The sequence below is a fragment of the Diabrotica virgifera genome, chromosome 3 (genome assembly GCF_917563875.1).
Source record: "Diabrotica virgifera virgifera chromosome 3, PGI_DIABVI_V3a".
Classification (NCBI taxonomy): domain Eukaryota; kingdom Metazoa; phylum Arthropoda; class Insecta; order Coleoptera; family Chrysomelidae; genus Diabrotica; species Diabrotica virgifera.
Genome location: NC_065445.1, coordinates 189,963,392 through 189,982,271, shown reverse-complemented (window position 1 = coordinate 189,982,271; position 18,880 = coordinate 189,963,392). Strand labels below are relative to the sequence as shown.

General features: G+C 32.4%; 1 protein-coding gene across 1 annotated transcript in view; it reads right to left on the bottom strand.

The window, feature by feature from the left end:
* Nucleotides 1–386: 386 nt before the first annotated feature.
* Nucleotides 387–18,880, bottom strand: part of LOC114333620 (glucose dehydrogenase [FAD, quinone]-like) — a 40,128-nt gene continuing 21,634 nt past the window's right edge. Inside the window, exons 2-7 of the mRNA XM_028283536.2 lie at nucleotides 13,981–14,173; nucleotides 9,331–9,546; nucleotides 7,987–8,202; nucleotides 7,516–7,893; nucleotides 7,168–7,461; nucleotides 387–1,003 (exon numbers count right to left, since the gene is read on the bottom strand). Of these exons, the coding sequence (XP_028139337.1) occupies nucleotides 441–1,003; nucleotides 7,168–7,461; nucleotides 7,516–7,893; nucleotides 7,987–8,202; nucleotides 9,331–9,546; nucleotides 13,981–14,173 (1,860 nt within the window). The 3' untranslated portion in view covers nucleotides 387–440. The remainder of the gene's footprint in view (nucleotides 1,004–7,167; nucleotides 7,462–7,515; nucleotides 7,894–7,986; nucleotides 8,203–9,330; nucleotides 9,547–13,980; nucleotides 14,174–18,880) is intronic.

The window sequence follows — 18,880 nt, the reverse complement described above, 5'->3', positions numbered from 1 at the left end:
ATAAAAAAACTTGGGTAAGTCCATCTGAATTAAGAAGGCCGTTGTACCCCCCCTGGCGACAGGACTAGCAGTGCATTAATATTTTAACTGATTTCTGTGTAATTTGTTTAGGTATAATGAATTTAAATTGATTAGTATTAATTAAATACAGTCTAAATTTTATAACTTATTATAATAAATCTTCGTTTGGAAATTGTGATTTTTATTTTTAGCAAAAAGTGTGCTTGTAAAAAAAGTATAGTGTGTAACACGTGCAGAAAGGTAATTTCTCACTCGTTTGAATTTTCTGCACTCGCTTACGCTCGTACCGCAACTTTTCAAACTCGTGAGAAAATAGTACCTTTCTGCACTTGTTGCACAATAAACTATTATTAAAACAAATAATATTATACAACAAAAATATATATTTATTTAATATATTACATATAAGTATACATAACTTATTTCCAGTCTTCTTTTAGCAAATCAGCCGCCCGCTCCCCAATCATAATTGAAGGACCAACCAAATTGCCAGAGATAGTTACGGGTATGACGCTGGCATCGGCAACTCTCAACTTATGTATTCCTTTAACTCTAAGTTTCTCGTCTACAACGGCCTCTTTATCGCCTTCAGCTCCCATTCTAGCAGTGCCGGTGATGTGTCCTTTGTTGGTCGATAAATGTCTCACCGCGCATTTCCAGTAATGGTCATGTTGTTCTGTTTCGCATCCTGGTACCTTTTTCTCACTGAGGTGTAGGCCTAGTTTTTGTAAGGCTTCAGTTTTTGATAACTTTATAGCTTTGTGGATACCAGCCACTAAAGTTTCCAGATCGTGGTCGTCGTGATCGGTAAGTGAATTTGGATTGATCAGTGGGTAGTGGAAGGGATCATGGTCATGCAATTTCAATGATCCTGTTGATTTGGGGTGAAGAAGATTTACTTCGATGTTAAAATAGTCTGTTTCGGGATGTGTTACTTCGTGCATATCCTTCTTGATGCGGTTAGCTCTTTGGAATTGTTCGGCTAAAACAATAAATACAGTGTGAGTCTTACTTCTTGCTTAATAACTATTTTCTGAACTGTAAAACTTAATAAATAATTTGGTAATTGATCAAGTAATGTGTCGCATGAATGTGACGTAATAGCGCACAAATCAAGGAATATACTGAGTGATACAAGAACTTTCAAACGATTTATTATCTTACAAAATGAAATACGTCCACCGTGTTTAAGGATTATTTGACGGAAATATAAATAAATTAGTAGGAGTCTTAGAAGAACTTCATGGTTGAAGAACTTGTAAGATTGGTATGGTTTTGATACAAGGATGATATTTATGGTGCCAGTAAACAAAATTAAGATAGCTATGATGGTAACCAATGTTATGAAAGGACATGGTATATGAAGAGGAAGCAGTCTTAGTTGAGATCACCAAGTTTTTGTTAATTTTGTGGGAGGGCCGAGGATGGAAAGAGGTAGTAAAGGCTTGCTGTATATATTTATACGAGTTAGATTTAGCAAGGTTCTAAGTTAGATTAATTTTTTTGGTCCTACAACTATAAATTACAGACAGCGTTTACTTACTTAGCCAAAACACTATGTCTGATATAATACAGGGTGAGTCATGAGGAACTGTACATACTCCTACCTCGTATAGAGGCTCCTATGGGGAATAACAAATGACCATTAAAAAGTGTCTGCTCCCCTTGTTTAATAATATACAGGGCGAGTTTCGCATTTTGACAGAAATTTATATTCGTCATAGTTTTTGAACGGTCAGATCGATGTGTCTCTCATTTTTGTCAATCGTTACACTATTACCACCTAATCAACTAATTTATTCAAACTAGAAAAAATCAGGTCCGGCTTTAAAAAATTAGTTCGTTTGGGTCTTAGAAAAAATTTCACCCTGTATACGCTTTTTGAAAACTCTACTATGAATTTTACAAATTAGACAAATAGGCAATTAAAATGGCGTATTTATTTTTTCCCCACACGATTACTTAATTTTTTACAAAAAAAATTCAAATTTGACTATGAATTAAAAGTTTGGTAAAGTAAACCATAGATTTAAAAAAATTAACTTTTATTACAAAAATTAATTTTTTTTACAAATATTTGATTTATGTCACCACCCAATCAACTGATTTATTCAAACTAGAAAAAAATCAGTTCCGGCTTTAAAAAATTAGTTCGTTTGGGTCTTAGAAAAAATTTCACCCTGTATACGCTTTTTGAAAACTCTAATATGAATTTTACAAATTAGACAAATAGGCAATTAAAATGGCATATTTATTTTTTTCCCCACTTGATTACTTAATTTTTTATAAAAAAATCAAATTTGACTATGAATAATAATTAAAAGTTTGGTAAAGTGAACCATAGATTTAAAAAAATTTACTTTTATTACAAAAATTAATTTTTTTTTTGAACAAATATTTAACTTATGTTACCACCCAATCAACTGATTTATTCAAACTAGAAAAAAATCAGGACCGGATTTAAAAAATTATTTCGTTTTGGTCTTAGAAAAAATTTCACCCTGTATATGCTTTTTGAAAACTCTAATATGAATTTTACAAATTAGACAAATAGGCAATTAAAATGGCATATTTATTTATTTTTTCCCCACACGATTACTTAATTTTTTATTACAAAATCAAATTTGTCAAAAGCGGAATTTTAACCTAAAAATGAAAAAAAAAAAAAAAAAAAAAATATATATATATATATATATATATATATATATATATATATATATATATATATATATATATATGAAATCACGGTTTAACTCGCTACAACGTTCCATTTAAAAATTTTTTTCTGAAATTTTTACAGCACATATCTCTTACCATTGTGAAGACTATGAAAATTGTTGTAGACTTTCAGTCTTCTTCTCATAAAAGTTATGAATTTTTAAAAATAAAAGGTGCAGCTTCGTGAATTGCAAAGTTAAATCGCAAAAATTAAGTGAAAAAATTTAAAATTTATCTATTTGATCACGTCCATGTTAAACTATAGAGTCCAAAGAGAAGTGTTATGGGGAGTTTTAGATCTAGACGTGTTATAGAAAAAAAAATGATGAAACTTTTAATTTTAAGAAAAACGTTGTTTAATTTTTTTTTATTTTTATGGTAAAATTGCGATTTTGACAAATTTGATTTTTTAATAAAAAATTAAGTAATCGTGTGGGGAAAAATAAATATGCCATTTTAATTGCCTATTTGTCTAATTTGTAAAATTCATATTAGAGTTTTCAAAAAGCGTATACAGGGTGAAATTTTTTCTAAGACCCAAACGAACTAATTTTTTAAAGCCGGACCTGATTTTTTCTAGTTTGAATAAATCAGTTGATTGGGTTATCATATCATAAAACAAATATTTGTTAAAAAAAATAATTTTTGTAATAAAAGTTAATTTTTTTAAATCTATGGTTTACTTTACCAAACTTTTAATTCATAGTCAAATTTGGTTTTTTTATAAAAAATTAAGTAATCGTGTGGGGAAAAAATAAATATGCCATTTTAATTGCCTATTTGTCTAATTTGTAAAATTCATAGTAGAGTTTTCAAAAAGCGTATACAGGGTGAAATTTTTTCTAAGGCCCAAACGAACTAATTTTTTAAAGCCGGACCTGATTTTTTTCTTGTTTGAATAAATCAGTTGATTAGGTGGTAATAGTGTAACGATTGACCAAAATAAGAGACACATCGATCTGACCGTTCAAAAATTATGACCAATATAAATTTCTGTCAAAATGCGAAACTCGCCCTGTATAATATTAAACAATGAGAGCAGACACTTTTTAATGGTCATTTGTTATTTCCCATAGGGGCCTCTATACGAGGTAGGAGTATGTACAGTTCCTCATGACGCACCCTGTATTAGTCCAAGTAATGAAGCTTAAAATAGGACAAAACCTCGCAATGTTTACAGAATGGATCGATTTGCTTGAAAATTTGAGAATAAGCAGTGGATAGTCGAAGGATCAAAATCTGTATGAGGCCGAAAGGCGCTTTTATCATAGGGGTGGTTGCCACTCCATCTCGGGGGTGGAAATTTTTTGTCATCCTTTACTCGCAAAAGTTGGTAAAAACGTTCATTCTAAGCAAAAAATGTTCTATACATTTTTTTGATAAAATTGACAGTTTTAGATTTATTCGCTATCGAAAGTGTTAGTTTTATATCGAAAAAATCAATGTTTTTAATAAGTTTTCTGCTAATAACTCCAATAATTTTCGTTTTATCAAAACAACCTTATTTAACAAAAATGTACCTTTTGAAAAAATAAACAGAACCAATTTTTTAAATTTTCTTTAGGACCAATAGTAATCGAGCTATACTTTATTATATGTTGGCTTCTTCGTTAAATGCTAAATATTGTAGTTCCAAAGTCAAAAGACGGGAAAACTATGCATTTTTCGAGGAAAACTTGTTCAAACTAATTTAAAGCACTTAAAAATATCTATCACTAGAAATAAAAAAAAAGTCTCTAGCTCAAAAATTAAGTGACATAATGAAAATAATGTCAGTCCCCATTTTTTTAAGCGAAAAAGTGATCGCAAGCAACCCTCTAATCACCACCCTCATTAAAATTAGTCTTTAACCTTATTTGGTCTTTTTTACTTATGTATTTTTAATGGGTTCTAGAAGTTTGGCCGGCTTAGAATGATTAGTTTTTAAAAAAATGGAGTTAAAAGCGAATAACGAATTTTTGTAGTTTGGAAAAAAATGGCCTCTTCTTCAGAATAGAAAAATTAGCATCAGAGATAAAAAAAAATGTTTAAATATTAAATTGTAGCTTATTTAATTCCCAAGAACCTGGTTTACAAAAATTTTTTCTACGGCAAAAATTGAGTGAGCTATTGACAATTAAAACTTGTAATAACAAGCAAAAACCACCTTTACCAACCCTTTCAAAGTCACCTCTTTTTGCGACTGAGGATTTTAAAAAGATTTAATATATATAGGCTTATAGGCCTTGTAAAAACCTACAAAATTATATTTTTATCAAACTTTCTAAGACAAAAATAAAAAAGTTACGGTTAAAAAATCAATATATTTTTTTGAAAAAAAAAAGGGAAATCCTATTGGAAGTCTAATAATGTAAGTTAGCGGTGTTTTTGGTCATTGGCCTTATTCATTGTTATTTATTTATGTATTATAAATAGATTCTAGAAGTTTGACTGACTTGAATGATTAGTTTTTAAAAAACTGGAGTTAAAAGCGGATAACGAATTTTTGTAGTTTGGTCATTTTCTTCAGAATAGAAAGATTAGCGTCATAGATACGAAAAAATGTTTCGATATAAAATTGTAGGTTATTTAATTCCCAAGAACTTGGTTTGAAAAAAATTTTCTACGGCAAAAATTGAGTGAATCGTAATATCGAAAAATATAGATTTTTTCTATACAAAACTAAAACTTTCGATAGCTAATAAATCGAAAACTATTAATTTTATCAAAAAAATGTATAGAACAGTTTTTGCTTAGAGTGAATGTTTTTATCAAATTTTGCGGTCAAAATATAATAAAAAAATTTCACCCCCGAGATGGGATGGCAACCACCCCCATTGTAAAAGCGTCTTTCGGAATCATATAGATTTCGATCCTTGGACTATCCAGTACTTATTCTCTCAAATTTTCAAGCAAATCGATCCATTCTGTAAAAATTGCGAGGTGAAAAGCTTCGGTTCCTGGGCTATATATCAGGCTAAGGGATTTGAAGGTGCCAAAAATTTTCAGACGAATCAAATTTCTGGAAGAATATAAAAGGAGTACTGCGAGAAAATAGAGAAATATGTATATGAAATCAGCATACAAGTTGAACTCATCTGAGATGTCATAATGAAGAGGATAATGTCAGACTTCTTTTGTCCTTTAATTCGTCCAATTTTGAACATAGGCTTCCCCCAATTTCCTCCATTCGCTTCTGTTTAGTGCTTTCTGTTTCCAGTGCGTTCCTCCTATCTTTTTAATGTCGTCTCCCCATCTCATCTGGGGTCGTCCTCTTGCTCTCTTTCCTGTCCATGGTCTCCATTGTTGTATCGTGCTATTCCACCTATTGTCCGTTTGTCTAGCGTTATGACCTACGAAGCTCCATTTTAGTCTGGCTATATGTTGTCCTGCGTCTTTGACTTTTGTTTTATTTCTTACCCAGTTGTTTTGCTTTTTGTCTGTCAATTTTACTCCTAACATTGCTCTCTCCATGGCTCTTTGTGTCTTCATTATTTTATCCACTTGGTCAAGGTCCATGTTTGGCATGTATATGTGAGAATTGGGAGTATGCACTGGTCAAATACTTAACAGTGGTCAGACTTAAGGAGGAGGAAAGTGAAAAAGTTACAGAGTATTGAGAAGAATACGAAGAAATTGTAGCTGTTCCTAAAAAAATCATTTAATTTTCAACAACTTAACATTTTGAAAATCCATGAGAAGTCAGCATACAAGCTTAATATACAGTGATGAGCGCGCTAATAACCAGCAAAATAACGCAAAAGATAGAAAACATAAATTGCGAAACAACTAGAGATGAAACTAGTGGAGGTGGAAGTGATCGTTAATAACGTATAAATTAATATTACATTACATGGTTTCCCACCTTTAGACGTATCAGAGGAGTATGACAACTGTCACTATGACAGTAGAATTTTATAAAATAGTCCTGTCACAGACGTCTAAAGGTGGGAAACTATGTAATGTAATGTTAATTTATACGTTTATACCGATAATTTCCATCTCCACTAGTTTTATCTCTTTTTGTTGCACAATGTATTATGTTTTCCATCTTTTCCGTTATTTTACCGGTTGTTAGTACGCTCATCATTTCCACCTCCACTAGTTTCATCTCTAGTTGTTTCGCAATTTATGTTTTCTATCTTTTGCGTTATTTTGCTGGTTATTAGCGCGCTCATCACTGTATATTAAGCTTGTACGCTGACTTCTCATGGATTTTCAAAATGTTAAGTTGTTGAAAATTAATGTAAAAAACGAAGAAGAAGAAGGTGAAGCAGTTAAAGAATATTCATCTGGAAGAATTAAATACTTAATCAAAGATCTTCATTGACAATATTTCTGTATTTTCTTACCAAAAGCTGCAGATTTTGTTTGTTGTACAAAAATTATTTAATACACTATGAAAAAACCGTGACATTTTGTCCCCAAAATAGATTAGTGCATTCTTACCGTTTTTGAGAACGTCTTTGTGTACCACCATTTCTATGTCAGGATAGTCAACACTCTCTTTGGAAGCTTCAGTCTTCAAATATCCTACGGCTTCTATTCCTGGAGAAGTTAGAGGCCCTCCTCCCAGTTTCAATAATTGCTCAACCATCTCTTTTTGCTCTGGGACTTTTGAAGACTCATTTACATGGAAGTTCAATGCTAGGAAACTAAGTTGGTCTTTGAGGTTACTTCCAACTTTAAGATCTGCTAAATTTTCAATTTTTAAAGTTTCCAAATCTTCTTTAGGTCCAATACCTGTAACAAATCAAGCCATATAGTTAGGAAATATAGATTTTTATATATAATTACCTGATAGTAAAAGCAACTGTGGTGTATTTACAGGTCCAGCAGCCAAAATGATCTCCTTGGTAGCTTTTCCAACGAGTATATGACCATCTTGAACAAATTTCACGCCATACGCCTCCTTCGTGTGTGGACTGATCAAAATTTGTATGACTCTAGCACCTAATCTTACTTCTAAGTTAGGTCTTTTGATGGCTTGTCCCAAATACGACTGAGCTACACTGTTCCTACGACCAGCCTTGGTTGTCGCGTGGGGAAGTGAGAGTCCAAGTTGATCTTTGCCATTGTAGTCAACTGCCTTGATACCCAGTTCATGTCCTGCTTCTAATATGTGCTTTCCCAAGCCGGTGGAATGACGGAAATGTTCCAGATGGATTGGACCACCTAAAATTAACGTATTAGATTCATTATATAAATAAATACTAGTAGTTTGTATCACTCGATAGTTTAGGTTTTCTTAGAATTAGCCGTTCTTACCAAAGGCATGATGTTTTCTATCCAACTCAGGAATATATGCATCTTCCATCTTCTTGAAATAGTGAGCTACATCATTCCAGCACCAGTTCTTCAAACCCAAGTCAGCCCATTTATCATAATCTCTTTGGTTTCCTCTTGTATATAACATATTATCTACTGATGTTATACCACCGAGAGCTTTACCATATTTAATAGAGCATTTGTGGCCCTCCATACCTAGAATTAGAAGATTAAGGCTTAATCAAGAAATAAACGCGAATTACAAAACCATTAATAGAAGAGATTGCCAGAAGACTTTGTCCCAAAATATGAGCATAAGATCACGAGAGACTATCCTTCTGGAAAAAACATGACTGCAGGGGTATTGTACGAGTGTCTAGTTTTGCATATAGCCATAAAGGCAAAAAATCTATAGACTTAAAGTACTTTATTGCATTTCAAAATATGTCCCACTAAGATCGATACATTTTTGCATACGTTCAAACCGATTGGTAAAACAGTTATTCCAGTCTTCAGTTGACACCTGCAAATCGCTGTTTTAAAGGCTTCAATGGCTTCTTCTGGCGACTGGAATCGCTTTGAATTCTTTATCTTAATTTCTTTATCTTAATTATCTTAATTCTTTATCTTAAATCGGGGCTATACGGTGGATGGTTTAACAATTCGATGTTTTGAAGCTTCAAAAACTCTATTGTCTTTTGGGCAGTGTGAAGACTTGCATTGTCCTGATGTAGGATGATTCATTCGCCGTTGTGTTGCTTTGTCGGAGTTTCGCGATAACTTCTGGTTAACAAACGGTTATTTATCAATCAGAAGTAACCTTTCTTCGATCTCCTAAAGCAATTGTTGCCACATGACCAGATTTTGACACAATTTGTTGAACCGTTCCAATGTTTTTCGACACCAATAGCCGGGACTCAACGAGAAACCAACTTCGTAACACTCAGTTCTTCATATAGGATCTTTTGGATCGAGGTCTTTGAAATTCCCAAAGATGCCTCTATCTCCCGGTATGTTACACGGTAGTCATATGTCACACGACAGTGTGACTGCTGTTTTGGGTGGACCTGGCCTGGATACTGGAGCGACCACGTTGAAATACGCAATATGATAATCCTCTCCGAGAATTGTAAAAAATGATTGCTCTAAAGTGGATCGGCTAAGATCCATTTTTCGACTAACTTGTCAATTTCAAAATTTCACTGTATCTACACGACTTGTTGTATCGCAATGAAACTTTGGATTTATGTCATGTTAAGGTTTTATTGGTGGCGCCTTCTAAGCGGCTATATGCAATACTAAAACGACAAACAAAAGAGGTAGAACAAGTAAAGATAGTCTTACCCAGACAGGAATGTTTTTGTTCTGTTGTTGTATAGCCCCATTCATAAGGTGTTGTCTGTAGGTATTGGTACATATTGGGTACTTGGGATATTGGTGTTTCAACGAATCCTGCTTCTAAGACCAAAATCTTCCAGTCGTGAACCTCCGAGAGTCTGGTTGCTAGAGCGGCTCCTGATGCTCCTGAACCGATAATAATGAAATCGAAATCTCTGGGGCCTAAAAAAAAATGAGTATAATATAATAGTATAATAAGTAGTATAACGCAGAAAAATTAAATTATTTTTTCTCTATACAGAGTGAGTTTTATATTTGGAACGCCTCGATTATCTCGGACACGGCTAGTTCGATTTTTATAAATTTTATATATATAGTAGTATTTACACTATTGTCAGATCTTCGGTTTTTCTAGAAATTTAATGAATTTTCTTATTTTAAATGGAACACCCTGTATATTTTTTTGCGTTTTAAAGTTCTTAAACAATACTGATTATTATTCAAGTAATAATATGCTCTATGCCTAAATGTCGTAATTTCGGAGTTATTGCTACATGTATTTAAAAACAAATTATAAAAATCAATTTTTTTGGCCCGGACGCATATTTACAGATCCTAGCGTGTGTAGACACCAGGGTGTTGAAATCAGTTAGGGTTTGGAAAACAGTACATTTACAGATGCTAGCGCGTGTTGACACCACGGTGTTGAAATCGGTTAGGGTTTGGAAAAACAGTACGTTTACAGATGCTAGCGTGTGTTGACACTAGGGTGTTGAAATCAGTTAGGGTTTGTAAAAACAGTACATTTACAAATACTAACAGATTTGGACACCAGAGTGTTGAAAACAGCTAGCTTTTTTAGTGGTTATACATGCATATGCTAACGACTATTGCCATTGATTGTATATACCTACTGCTGTGAAAAAATATTTAAGTGATTTAGGTATTAATAAATAATTAAACGTTGTTGGGATATAAACAATATTATATTAACACAAAAGAACAACATAAAAAATAATGTTGTTCTGAAGCTATTTCCTTGTGGCATGTTTATCATTAACTATTTAGATGGGACATAAGCCACAATTAAATTGAAAAAAAAAAATAATTTTATTAACGTTTCGACGCCCAAATCGAGTGTCGTTGTCAAAATACAAAATACTACTAAATTAGACAAAAATGTATGTTACAAAGCCTACCTTTTTAGATATGGGCAGTTAAAGTTTTTATTCCTCTACTTTTATCATGAAAATATTGTTTGTGTTATTTGGTTTTATTTATATTGCTATAAGCATTCCTTTACATATAATGTTGATAATTTGTTTTGAGTTTTAGTATTTTTTCTAAAAATAAATATAAACTGTACATATCGCCTTCTTCCATTAATTTTAGTTTGTATAACTATGCTTTATCTGAATGGACGAAGGGGGTATGTGGCATGAAATAATGCTCTATATTCAGTTTTACAGAAATTTATGTAATTGAACACAAAATAATCTTCTTCTTCATGTTGCTATGTTCATGTTGGCTATCAAACTGGCTATAGTAATTTTTGTTAATGGCAGCTCGGTAAAGGGATGGTGTCTAAGCCATGACGGTCTTCTGCGACCTGGCCTTTCTTCTTCGACCTGGCGTTTCTTCTTCCGTCTACCTTGCCTTTTTTATTAATAGCTACCCTAGCCTTAGCTACATTTATAAAAAAAATTTAAACGAATTTAAAAAATCAATTTTTTCAGCCTGTGTACATTATTTTAGGTTCTTTTGATCATTGGAAACAAAAAAGGTCTTTTGTAATTTTTCTCTGAAGTTAATAGTTTTCGAGTTATAAACAATTTAAACCTCAAAAAGACGAAAAATGTTACATACCTCCTTCTTTCATTCAAGAATTGTATTCTACATGTTACATACCTCCTTCATCCACTAGAATATCTCTTATTAAGCTTTTTAGAGGTACAGTAAAAGTGGCATAATATGATAGTTAAGTTACATACCACCTTCATTCACTAAGAAACTCAAAATTTTAGAAAATGTTACATACTTCCTTCTTCCACTTAGGTCTTCAATTTATTTAATCGGACTCATTTATATTGGCAATTCAGACATATATTATACATTTTAAAGTATTTTTACAAAGCAACAACATTTTTGTTTAATTTAGTAGTATTTTGTGTTTTAACAACGACACCCGATTTGGGCTTCGAAACGTTAATAAAATTATTTTTTTCAATTTAATTGTGGCTTATTTCCCATCTAAATAGTTAATTATAAAAATGCCACAAGGAAATAGCTTCAGAACAACATTATTTTTTTGTTGTTCTTTTGTGTTATTTGTAAATGTACTTATTGTTTTTCCAAACCCTAATTAATTTCAACACCCTAGTGTGAACACACGCTAGCATCTGTAAACGTACTGTTTTTCCGAACCCTAACCGATTTCAACACCGTAGTGTCAACACGCGCTAGCATTTGTAAATGTACTGTTTTTCCAAACCCTAACTGATTTCAACACCCTGGTGTCTACACACGCTAGCATCTGTAAATATGCGGCCCGGACAGACATAATTTTCCGGTTCTTTGGATCATTGGGAACAAAAAAGATCTTTTGTAATTTTTATTTAAAGTTGATCGTTTTGGAGTTATAAACAATTTAAAACTGAAAAAGAATTGAAAGACAACTATTTTCAAGGCTCAAAAATACAAGTAACAAATATAATTTTTGAAATTACGAAGTGCCTTAATTCAAGTTCAAACCTTCTTCTATCAGCTCCCCATAAAAATTTTTGTCTTATTTTTTAATTGGTAATGAAGCGCTTATAAGAGGACGGGCGATTGGGCTGCATTAGCAACTAAAAAACAATGTTTTAACATGAAATAAGCCCAAATTACTTATTAGGAACTGATAAAATTAGGTTTGAACTTGAATTTAGGTAGTTCGTAATCTCAAAAATAATATTTTTTATTTTGAGCCTTGAAAATCGTCATTTTTCGTTTTTTTAACGCTTTCTTTAGTGTTTGGGTCAAATCTTTAGACGTTAATTTGACTGCCTTTTCTGCAATGCAAATGAATAAAAATTTGCATACATATTCATTCTCGAGAACACTACACGAATAGTCAATAATTTTTTTTATTTTTATTAATTGTTTAAATAAAAACACGATTTTAATGGAAAATGCCTAAATTCTCTTGCTTTTTACAATGTAGAAACTTGAAACTTTTAAAGATTTAGCTAATTATGTGAACTATACATAATTACACTTTTTACGTTAATTGTTTACGATATGCTTCATAAATAAACAATGAAGTTTCAAATTTTTTGCCGATTCCGACTATTTTTCATGTTTGTACATCATGTTTATAAACATCCTAAGCAGCGACGATTTTGAGCGCTCATATCTTTGCTTGTATAAACATCGGCGCTTATTCGTGTCAAACTTTAATACGATACGAAACAAAACTGGAGTTCAAAAAATTCGTGTTTTTAACGTACTCTTAGAAAAACCACCGGCAGAGACGTTTCATGCTACAATTAGGTAACATTAGAATTCGTTTTGGCGTATTAATTCAAAGTTTGTTACGATTCTTAAACATATTCAACGGTCATTTATAAACAAGTGTGTTTCTGTGACCTATGTGCTGTGAATGTTGAAATAAATGCAAAAAATGTGTATCATATTATATTATGTACATCCTTTTTTTAAACATGATTTGAAACTTGTTTTAATGTTTGAAAAGTGTAAGACTAAAAAGTAAAAAATAAAAAAAAAATGAAAAAAATTTTAAGAAACGCTTTTCTTTAGTTACGAGTGACTAAAATTAAAAATATAAAAAAATCAACTAAAACGCAAAAAATTAGACAGTTAGACAGATTAAATATACACAAATCTCACACATTCGTTAAAAAATTGAAAAAATCTAACACATTCGTTAAAGAAAAGCGTAAGCCGCGTCCTCATAGAATAAACGGTTTGTGTTAGATTTTTCAATTTTTTAACGAATGTGTGAGATTTTTGTATATTTAATCTGTCTTTTTTTCTAAACAGTTTTTTTTCTAATAATCCTTCCAGTGTGAATTTTTTTTATTTTTTGCTTTTTAGTTGATTTTTTATATTTTTAATTTTAGTCACTCGTAACTAAAGAAAAGCGTTTCTAAATTTTTTTTTTATATTTTTTTTATTTCAGTTTTAAACTGATTATAACTCGAAAACGATCAACTTTGGGGAAAATTTAGAAAATCCGTTTTTTGTTCTAAATCATCTAAGGAACCTAAAATAATATCTGGTCGGGTCGAAAAAATTGCGTTTTATAATTTTTGTTTTCATTTCTTTTTTTTTTATAAATGTAGCAATAACTCCGACATTACGGCATTTAGGTATAGGGAATATTACATGAAAAATAATCAGTATTTCTTATAGACTTCACAATACAAAAAATATACAGGGTGTTCCATTTGGAATAAGAAAGTTCATAAGACTTTCGGAATCTTTCGTTCGGAAGATTTGACAACAATATAAATACCACTATACAATCAGCCGCATTAGAATCAAAATCTATAAAAATCGTGCAAGCCGTTTCCGAGATAACTAAGGCGTTCCATACATAAAACTCACTCTGTGTAAAAAGAGTTAAAGATATATTATTGTATTATGGACATATACCTGCAGAAGAATTTAGTTTTTCAGCATCGAAATTTTGTTCCTCGAGTTTGTACTCTTTAGCGATGTGTTCAATTTCGTTGAGACCTTTGGCGAAACTCTCAATGTATGGATCAACCGATGGTGGTGAACATGTTATTGTTTTCATGACTGACAAACACACCAAAAGATATACGTTAATGGTCATTGTTATTGCCTAAAACATAAAAATTCACAATATATTTGGGCTTTCTTAAAAATGGCACAATGCAGAATTGTCTGAGTTGTTTAAAAATTAGTTTTTCTGACAAATTATTAGTAGTAATTGCACAAGAGCTCTAAAATTATCTAATTTTTCCCGAGTGACACTTTGACAGCTTTAATTTCACGACCCGAAGGGGAGTGAAATTATGTCAAAGTGTCACGAGGGCACAATTCGATAATAATTTTAGAGATCGAGTGCAATTTGCTGTGATTATTTCATGAATAAAACTGTTTAAAACTAAAATTTTATTGTAAGTAAGTACAAATTAGTACAATTAAACACACAGTTGTTATAAATATTTGACGGTTGAAAGTCATCACTTTTATAACTTTTAAAACATTAATTTTGAACGTTAGTTTTGAACAGAACGTTAATTTTGGTGGTGGCGGCATAGTGCTATGAAGTGGTATTTCTTGGAAAGGACTTACCGAACTTGTGGAGGTGATTGGGTGAAACGCTGGCCCTTGGACTATTAGTTATATGATTTGCTTCGATTTGCTTACTCTACTACTCTACTATTTTACTACTTACTCAGTAAGTCTTACTGTATACATCTTTTTTTGATTTTGTTTTTAGTTTAGAGTCTTATGGTTTAAGACGGTTTAGGGTTTCGTTAAAAAATGTATTTTTAAAAGGGTTTCACCACCAAAAAAAGGTTGAGAACCACTGCACTATATTATACAAAAGATGCCAGTGGAAAGTTTTAGAGGTCATACTTTTTCTTTCACAAGCAAGACTCAAGTTCATTCGACTGCATTTAATAACAACTGCAATTTTTCTACAGTTTTTTTTCTTTTCTCTAGTTATTTATCTAGATCTTGTCAATGTGTGGTATCATAAAAGGACAGTTATAATGATTTATAATAATAACCCACCTGCTATAATTGATTTCAAGGTGAACAAAAGGTGTAGTCGTATTATGAATATTTTAATTTCTCTTGTCATTACAGTGTAAGGTTACTGTACCTGCCTTCTAATAAGTATAATAAGTACACCATTAGTAATTTAATGTGGAATAACTGTCCTAAGAAAATATAATTTATTTTGTTCGTTTATATAATTAAAGGAGATATGTGATGTACATAAAGGATAAGATTTGTTAGTACTTCCTCCTCTAGAAAAAGAAAGATGTTCCTAAACATAATCCATAAGTGAATTTACAAGATGTGTGAAAGTTAAATTTCCCCCAACCAGTTTGGTTTCATACATGCTGTTGGTACAAGAGAGGCTTTGTTCTCAATGCAAGTCTTATTCCAGAGATGCAGATACGTCAATTGCGATGTATACGCTTGTCTGGTTGATTACGAGAAAGTCTTTGATCGAATACAGCACGCCAAGATTATGCAAATCCTAAAAGAAACACGGATTAACAACCAAGATCTGAAAATAATTAGAAACCTTTACTGGGATCAGACCGAAAATCTCAGAGGTGAAGGTGAACATAGCGAATATGTGAAAATTAATCGTGGAGTGAGGAGAGGCTGTATTTAATCTCCTGTAATCTTCATTCTCTACTCTGAAAGAATATTTATCGAAGCTTTGCACGAAACTCAAAAAGGTATTCTACTAAACGGGTACCGCCTAAACAACATCAAGTATGCAGATGGCACGATAGTATTTGCGGACAACCTAGAAGACTTATAAGTCCTTATGAACAAAATCACGTATTATAGGCAAGAGCATGGACTAAATATTAAACGTAAAGAAGACTAAGCTTATGATCATTAGCAAGAAAAGGATAACAGCATGTCAACCTCAAAACCCAACCCAGAAACCCGGAGTAATTTGTGTGCAATTTAGTGGGTAAAACCTTCGAAACTCCAGAGGATGGCGTGCTTTAGCAGTAACAGTAACCCTGGATACCAGGTCCTCTGGGGGTAGGTTCTGTTGGTGTATTCGTATTCAACGATGCTCAAAACTGCCGAGTAACAAAATCTGGCTCTTAATATATTGATATTATCGAGTATAGCACGCCAAGATGATGTAAATCCTAAAAGAAGCAAGAATTAACAACCAAGATCTGAAAATAATTAGAAACCTTCACTGGAATCAGACCGCAAATCTCAGAGTTGAAGGTGAACACACTAGTCCAGTCGGGTTAGATGAATAACAGGCCTAACCTTGTATTAGGAGCTGCCCCAAATTTTATTTTTCTAATCTTTAGGGAGGGTCAATATTAGTATAAATTTAAAATCTCGACTGAATTCCACCGTTGCGTTAGCCGCCATCTTGATTTTAAACGAGAACCGTTTTTGCTCAATATCTCCGCCATTTTCAATTTTTTGACAAAAAGTGTAGAAACTGAAATGGTTGAAAATGCGATTTTCTATAATTTCATTTATTATAATTTTTTTTGTGCGGTCGATATTTTCCGAGTTATGAGGGGAAAATAGTGAGAGTTGGAGCATAATTATTGAATTATTGAATTATCTCGTTTATTATTAGTTTTACAACAAATATGTACCTATACAAAAATGAAGAGAATTACATTCTACACAATTTTGATCTCTTTCATTTTTTTGCTAAAATTAATATTTAAGGTAGTACGTATGCGGTAATGACGCGAGCGTAAGACCGGATTGATTTTATAGCAATTGTTTTTGTTCAATATCTACGCCATTTTCAACTAGAATTGTTCAAAATAAAATTTACTACAATTTCTTTTTAACAACTTTTTTCACGCGGTTGATATTTTCCGAGTTACATGGGAAAATAGTAAAAAGTGGTGGGGGAAGCATAATTATTGAATTGAATTTTGTTTCCGAGCTGTCCCAAATTTTATAATTCTATCCTTTAGCAGAGATCAATAGTAGTGTAAATTTAAAATCTCGACTGAATTCCGCGGTTACATTAGCCGCCATATTGATTTTAAATGAGAACTGTTGTTACTTAATATCTCCGCCATTTTCAACTTTTCAACCTAAATGGTGGGAGAGAAAATTGTTGGAAATGCAATTTCCTACAATTTCTTTGGCACAATTTTTTTATAAGATCAATATTCTCCGAGTTAAGGGGGAAAATAATGGAAGCGGAGAGGAAGCATAATTATTGAATTGTCTCATTTATTATTAACTTTACGACATAATTGTACATAAACAAACATAATGAGAATTATATTTTATACAATTTTTGAAACTTCCAATGAAACATCAACCAAACTAAGTGTATAAAAGACATAAAAAGACATTATATGCATTAAGTTCACGTAATTTTATTAACCAGCGGGTTTGATTGATTGAATTTGTCTGTCGATATTTTAAGTTTTATGTCAGCTAATATATCGTGATATTTCAACAATTTTTTTTTTAAATTTTGGACCCTGTTGGGGGGAATTTTCCCATTTCCCCCCTTGTAGACCCGCCACTGGTTTTCTCAAAAAATTGTAGTAAATCGTAATTTCAGTTCTTACACTTTTTGTCGAAAAGTTGAAAATGGCGGAGATATTGAACAAAAACAATTGCTACAAAATCAATCAGGTCTTATGCTCGCACCTTTACCACATACGTACTACCTTAAATATTGATTTTATCAAAAAAATGTACGGCATCAAAATTATACAAAATTTAATTCTCTTCATTTTTGTATATAGGTATATAATTGTTGGCCGGCGTAGCGCAGATGGTAGTGTGCTTGCCTCGCATGCCGGTGGTCCGGAGTTCAAATCCTACCACCAGCAAGAACAACTAGACATTTTTAAATGTCTATAGGCCCCAGGTCGACTCAGCCTGAATAAAATGAGTACCTTGGTTAAAACCAGGGGTAATAATAGGCGGTTGAAGCGTAGCACTGGCCCTGTTACCTTCCTTGTATACCGTATGCCCTAGATATAGCAGACTACCCTGCTATACTCCTAAAGCCGCGTGCGGTATAAAACGGGAGACTATTATTATTATTATTATATAATTGTTGTAAAACTAATAATAAACGAGATAATTCAATAATTATACTACAACTGTCACTATTTTCCCCTCATAACTCGGAAAATATCGACCGCACGAAAAAAATTATAATAAATGAAACTATAGAAAATCGCATTTTCAACAATTTCAGTTTCTGCACTTTTTGTCAAAAAATTGAAAATGGCGGAGATATTGAGCAAAAACGGTTCTCGTTTAAAATCAAGATGGCGGCTAACGCAACGGCGGAATTCAGTCGAGATTTTAAATTTATACTAATATTGACCCTCTCTAAAGATTAGAAAAATAAAATTTGGGGCAGCTCCTAATGCAAGGTCAAATGCTATCCCGACTGGGCTACACCGAATATGTGAAAATTATTCGTGGAGTGAGGCAAGTCCGTATTTTGTCTTCTCTAATAGACGGAGAGCTAGAGCCGAAAAATCATCGTCATATCATAAGTAATATGGAGTTTTTCCTGTGAAATGTGTCCATTGTATATTGACAATTATGACCCCTTTCAGGCTGACACCTCAGTGGATACAGAAAGTAGGAATAAGGGATAAAAGGGGAAAGTTAGTGCAGTCATTAAAGGTTTTCACCTCCTATTTTGTTAAACCTCCATCGATTTGCATTAAAATTGGTGACTAGTTAGAGCACACCTCAAGAAACAAAACTGATTTGGTGCCAACTTGCACTTTTACCCTGGTGGTGGCTACCACCCCTTCTCGAGGTGAAAACTATTTTATTAAAAATTACCCAA